The sequence below is a fragment of the Benincasa hispida genome, chromosome 2 (assembly GCF_027475165.1).
Source record: "Benincasa hispida cultivar pf3 chromosome 2, pf3_genome.v1.1, whole genome shotgun sequence".
NCBI lineage: Eukaryota > Viridiplantae > Streptophyta > Magnoliopsida > Cucurbitales > Cucurbitaceae > Benincasa > Benincasa hispida.
In genome coordinates, this window is record NC_143479.1 from 17,548,147 (window position 1) to 17,554,395 (window position 6,249).

The 6,249-nt window shown below is 31.9% G+C and overlaps 1 protein-coding gene across 1 annotated transcript; it reads left to right on the forward strand.

Moving 5' to 3' along the window:
* The first annotated feature begins 1,638 nt into the window (after positions 1–1,638).
* Positions 1,639–3,446, forward strand: LOC120072306 (transcription factor MYB36-like). Its single transcript, XM_039024760.2, has 3 exons — positions 1,639–1,886; positions 1,983–2,112; positions 2,520–3,446. Exons 1-3 carry the CDS (start codon positions 1,751–1,753, stop codon positions 3,286–3,288), a joined length of 1,035 nt encoding a protein of 344 aa, XP_038880688.2. The 5' UTR covers positions 1,639–1,750; the 3' UTR covers positions 3,289–3,446.
* The last annotated feature ends 2,803 nt before the right edge of the window (positions 3,447–6,249 follow it).

Genomic DNA, 6,249 nt, shown 5'->3' on the forward strand with positions numbered 1-6,249 from the left:
TTCTTGTAGTCAAACAACATCCTTAACATCACTTGAATTCTTATCCAAAACAAAGACAAGCGGTTAGATACTCATATTGGATTGGCGAAATCTAAGTTGAATTCGTATTTGACATATTTATATTATTTATGATTTTGACCCTATAGTTTAGAAAAGTGTGTTATATAAACTCTTTAACCCTAGAGGTGCTATTACTCTGTAATTCTAAATTATTCTTTCTAATAATAAATTGTTTTTCCTTTTTTCGTAGACGTAGCTAAAATGTGTTAATGAATGATAGCACCGAAAATGTGCTATTTTTCTCTTCTTAATTCTAGGTCGTTACTATGTTTAATGTGTTTATTTAGTGTTTTTATAGGTATCGAGTATCTTGGAGGTAGAATCAGTCGTTGTGAGTTGTTCGAGGTTAATTTGGAGCAGTTAGGAGCTAATTTGATCAATCAGACTTCAAAAGGAAGTGAAAGGACAAAAATGCCCCAGGACGGAGCATTGCAACACTGGAAAATAGTAGCCTCCACAACGCTACATGTAGCGTTGCAACACTCTGATTTTTTGACGGAGGCGCGCGCAAGGCTTCGCAGCATTACAACGCTGCATTACAATGAACCTCGATGAACTAATCTTCCGTGCTTCCCTGTGGTTCGACCTCGGACTTGCCGTTTGTACTACCAGTTAGTATAAGTAGTTCGTTGGGTGATTTATAAATATTATTTATCTAACAAGGGTTTATGAGCGATGATAAACCTCGAGCTTAACAATGAACTACTTAAATAATCTTTGTGCCGATTCTCTAATACTTTAGGTTTTTTTTTGTTTTCTTTATTTTGTCGATTCCTTGACATAAATGATGTCAAAGAAATTACATTGTTGATTTTGCAAGGCTGTTAAGGTCCAACCTCTTGTATCACAGGGTTCCCGACCATTCCAACCGAAGGGTAAGAATTGGTTCTGCATGGAATTCCCTTCTCCAAAAAAGGTTCTTCCAAAGACAAGTCCACACTGCATTACTTTGTTCTTAACTGGCTATTCTTTGAAATACATTGCTTGAAAGAAATGACCTTAGATTGACAGACTTTCATGTAGCACTCTTTGCAACATAGAACTCAGGTAATAGCTGGCCATGCATGTGAACAATTATGAGTCATATATGCCAATCTGAAAATGAGAGAAATATAACTTTGTTTTAGAATATATATATATATATATATATAGCCATTTCCCACACCAACACTATATATCATAGTTCAAATATATAATTATGCAACTTCATAATATATGATGGAACATTTTCGAGGACAATGGCGACAAACGGACAGGATATGGAGGAGCTTCTATTACACCCTTCCCTATATCACTAAATTAATAGATTTGACAAATCAAAGCATTGTTGTTAATATATATTAATCAAAGCAAGATTAAGTTTTTAATTTATGCTGTGGCCAGTTGCTTGAATTGTTAAACATGGCACGACCGAACTAATCCAAAAAGTAAGAGAGAGACTAATGACTCACAAATCATATAGAGTTTGTAAAGGGGAGAGGTTGAGAGGAAGACTTTTTTTTTTTTTCCTACCAAAATCATAAATAAACAAATAGATAGCGAGAGATTTTTCCCACTTTTTCAACCTATAAAGCCATGGTCTTCTTCCTCTATTTTATTTCAAAACAAAAAACCCTACAAGGATTGAGAGGAAAAGATATCAAATTACAGAGGAAATTAGAAGCTAAAATTGAGAAGATTAATTGAAGAGATGGGTCGAGCTCCATGCTGTGATAAAGCTAATGTTAAGAAAGGACCATGGTCACCTGAAGAAGATGCACGGCTTAAAGCTTATATTGAAGAGCATGGAACTGGAGGAAACTGGATTGCTCTTCCTCAAAAAATTGGTATATATCTTATATACGTATGTATAGCCCCCCCTCTCTCTCTTTCTTAAGTGTCTTGAAAATAAAAAAAAGGTTGTTTTTGGCTGAAAAATGAAGGGCTCAAGAGATGTGGAAAAAGTTGCAGATTGAGATGGTTGAATTATCTGAGACCTAATATCAAACATGGAGGATTCTCTGAGGAAGAGGACAACATCATTTGTAATCTCTATATAAGCATTGGAAGCAGGTTTTTTTCCTCCTTCATACTTGTCTAAATTATTAAGCACAAGTTTCCAATAATCCTTCATCTTGAACTTCGGAAATTGGCCTGTGAGAGCGTTTTACTAGCCACGTTACTAGATCTAAATTGGTCTTGTCCTTTTTCTTTGTCCTTGATTCTCTACACTGAATGGGTTACCGTTCTTACATGTTGCATCACAAACTGCACATCTTTTTGTCAGTTTGTCACGTGACAAACAATTTTTAGTTTTTATTATGTTATAGCAAATTGCAAAAAGATGAGTGCAACATAAGATGTATGAGATATACTCAAGTTTTAGGGTTTTTTGTTTTGTTTTTCCATAAGTTGTGTCTTTTTGGTTGTTTCCTTTTGTCAGAGGTTGATTGTCTTTGGAATTTTATGTGTCTTTTTAGGTGGTCTGTGATTGCTGCTCAGCTGCCTGGAAGAACTGATAATGATATAAAAAACTACTGGAACACAAGACTTAAAAAGAAATTACTTGGGAAACGCAAACAATCAAATAGCAATAATACCAATGGCATTTCATCTTCATCAAGCAGTAATGAAGACCCAAAAGAGACTTTGAGTAACTCAGCCTTAGAAAGGCTTCAACTTCATATGCAACTTCAAGGCCTTCAAAATCCACTCTCTTTTTACACACATCCTCAGCTATGGCCCAAGCTCCATCCCATGCAAGAAAAAATTGTCCAAACCCTCCAATCTCTCAACAATCACAACCCTAATTTTATTAACCCTAATCTCCAAACAACAACTACTACTAATCAGTTATTACAAGGCCAACCACCCAAGGCAGCTGATTTGTGTATTCCCCCACAGCCTAACTCCAATTCCATTTCTCTTCCTTGCCAAATCCCACCAAGTTCGGATCATCAAAAATCATCATCTGGGCATCATCAAGTTTCAAACTTTATGCAAGTGGTGGATGGATTTCTTGATGATCAAGACAAGGCTGGGGGTTTCGTAGCACAAACTGATGAACAAGTGGCTGAATTTGATTGGTTTAAGGAAGTGGGTGGATCTTCTAAGGACAGCTTGATTTGGTGGGCTCAGAATAATGAGCATGATATGAGATCTGCATCGTCCTCTAATTCATGGGATTCTACTTCTGTTCTGCAATCGGAATTGATGTTCCAAGATTTTGAGTTAGGGTATAATCTTTAGAGGAGGATTTTACATTACTTTTATGTGTAGACAAGGAAGCTGTTGGATTTGTCATGCTCATAAGATGGATTCGCCTGCAATGTCCCAAAACCTTTAAAGAATCTGTGTTTTCAAGCTTTGTATATTTGTGTGAATAATCAAGTTTAATTCCGGATTAAGGTCCCAATGTACTTATCTTATTGCTTTTTGGGTTTGTGCATTTTTTTGAAAAATACGTCAAAGTTTTATATGTTACACTTTTAGTCATTTGATTTTAATTTAATACATAAGATTCATAATATTATAATTTTATCTTTGAAATTTGAGTTTGATTTCATTTTAGTTTTTAAACTTTAAGAATAATACTCTGAACTTTGATTTTTCACTAATAGTGTGTTAATTACGTCCACATAACATAGGAAGAAATATTTTATTGTAGAACCAACGCACCTCTAGAATTAAAAGAGTTTATATAGTACGCCAAATACGAAGTTAACGGTACTAAGTCATTCGAGGTGCCAGATAAGACATTCAAGGCATTCTAACAAAATATCAACCTCAGTCATTGACGCTAATTTCTTTTAATTAATTAAAAATAATTATAAAGTGAAATTTTACAATTTTTAATATGATGAAAAATAGTGAAATCTAATTAATTATATTTCTTCTAATTCCTTTAAATTAATTATTAAACATTAGTACTTAAGACTGAAAGTGAGTATTTAGTAAAAAAAAATTGGAGTTAAAAATGTAAATCTCGAAACATGTAGATCAAATTGAAGCAAAGCTCAAACTTCATAGTAAAATTGAAACATTTTAAAATTTAGAGATTAAATTGAAATCAAACTCAAAACTTAAGAACTAAAAGTGTACCATTTTATAAACCTCGGGACAAATGTAAACCATATAAAAACCTAGGGACTAGACAAATTTTTTTTTTTCCCTTTTTTTCATTATTCATATATGTCTATCTATTATTTGGTGTGTCATGTGATCACGTCAAAGTGAGAAAATTTTTAATACCACCACAATATTAAGAAATATTTCACTAGTTCCGTTCATTGCTTACCAAAAAAAAGTAGCATTTAAGAATGATGTGGGATCCACAAATAATAAATAAATAAATCATTTAATGATGTGTCAAATAATGAAACAAAGTAGTAAGTAGTACTAGAAAAGTTATTGTTTATATGAATCCTTATTGACCATGAGAAAATGATAATTGTCCTTTGTAGTTACATTCTACAAACTATTTAGGTGTCAGATTATAATGAACTCAATCACCACATTCTAGAACACAGAAATATATATAAAAAGAAAAGAGTTTAATTTGAAATTCAAAATGAGAGGAAAGAAAAATTACATAGTATGTCTGAAGATCATCCAAAACATGAACAATGATCCAGCAAGTTATGAGAAAAGGCAATTAACCATGTGTTTGGAAGAGAAAAATATAGAAAGAAACAGAAACACTTAAAAGATAGCCTAGAAATCAAACTTGATATGCTTATTAGAAGCTTTAGTAGAACTATTAATCTTAGTAGAGGTTGGAACTTTCTTAACCTTCACTTGAGTCCGAACCTCATTGAGAAATACTTGAACAGCATCATCAACTTTCTAAGAAGATTTGTACGTAACCTCTTCTTTGGAAATCAACCATCCAGTGTTTTTGTCCACAAATTCCTTAACTTTATGCCTCTTGCAAAACTCTAGACTTGAAGCTCCAGGAAACTCATCTTTGTAAACTGTGGTTATTGTCTTCTCTACTACAAGTTGATTGGTGGAGTTTCTTTTGGGCTTGGGCTTGGGCTTGGTGCAGCCCAAAGGAACAGGCAACTCCAAACAAGAATGAATCTTCCGTTTTTCTCCCATGGATATATTAATTTAAAATAAAATTGAGATGGTTATATTGAAAAAATTTTGATGTTGGAAGTGGGGATTTATATGGGGAAAGAAGGGGATTGTAATTACCATTTTGAAGGTCGAGGAACCTTTGATTTCCCTTAAAACGATGAAAATTGTAAGGTATTAATTTTTAATTAAGGATATAATTATTAAACTTTGAATAATGGGTGTGAATCACACCCTTTACTGAAAGCTTAATAATTACCCGCGATTCATCTTTTTTAGTAAATGAATGCAATGAACTTCCATGTGAAATCTTCAACTTCATTGATTTCTTCAATTTGTATCGAAATTTTACTTTTAATTTAGACCAAATAGGCTATTAAATGTAGGCAATTTGATTCATTGGTAATGTTTTAATTACTTAGTAATAATTGACCCACGAACTTATCTCAACATTGTTGAAGTTTCAAATGATATATCATGTCCAGTCCACAATTGTTCTAAGGAAAAAAAAAATCAAAACTAAAAATAAGCACTTGATCCATTCAAAAAATACATTTAAATACTATATTCATCAAATTTGAAATTTTAGTTTCGTGCTTGTTTTAAGTTTTCTTTCAATACATGATTAAAAAAATAAGTTAAAAAAACAGAAATGATTTCAAATGACAAAATTGTTGAAAATATTTATAAAAATAAAGTAAAATTTCGAAATCTATTAACGATAAATCGCTGATAGACTTCTATTAGTATCTATCCTTCTATTAGTGTCTATCAGGAGTCTAAAGTATCTATCAATTTCTATCATTTATAGATTCTAAAATTTTACTATATTTTGTAAATATTTTGATTCATCTTTCTATATTTGAAAACAACCCTAAGAAAATAGGTATTTATCATAATTATTTAATAGAATATTTTTATAGTAATTCAGTAATTTTAAAATCACAAATCAAATATAATAAATCAAAATTATGAAAATAATATTTTTTGTTCAACAATATGTGGAGTGAGGAATTCAAGCTTTTTGATTACTTGGTCGATAGTTCATACCTTTTTTCAATTGAGCTATGTTCAACTTTTTAAGAGATTAAATTTAGACACAAATTTGAAGCAAATTTGATTGTACTTAGT

What these genes read in the sequence shown, in the direction of transcription:
- LOC120072306 (XM_039024760.2), top strand. Translation starts at nt 1,751, where the DNA reads ATGGGTCGAGCTCCATGCTGTGATAAAGCTAATGTTAAGAAAGGACCA. An exon ending in TGCTCTTCCTCAAAAAATTG is followed by an intron (nt 1,887 to 1,982) that starts GTATATATCTTA and finishes TGAAAAATGAAG; the next exon opens with GGCTCAAGAGATGTGGAAAA. An exon ending in TATATAAGCATTGGAAGCAG is followed by an intron (nt 2,113 to 2,519) that starts GTTTTTTTCCTC and finishes GTGTCTTTTTAG; the next exon opens with GTGGTCTGTGATTGCTGCTC.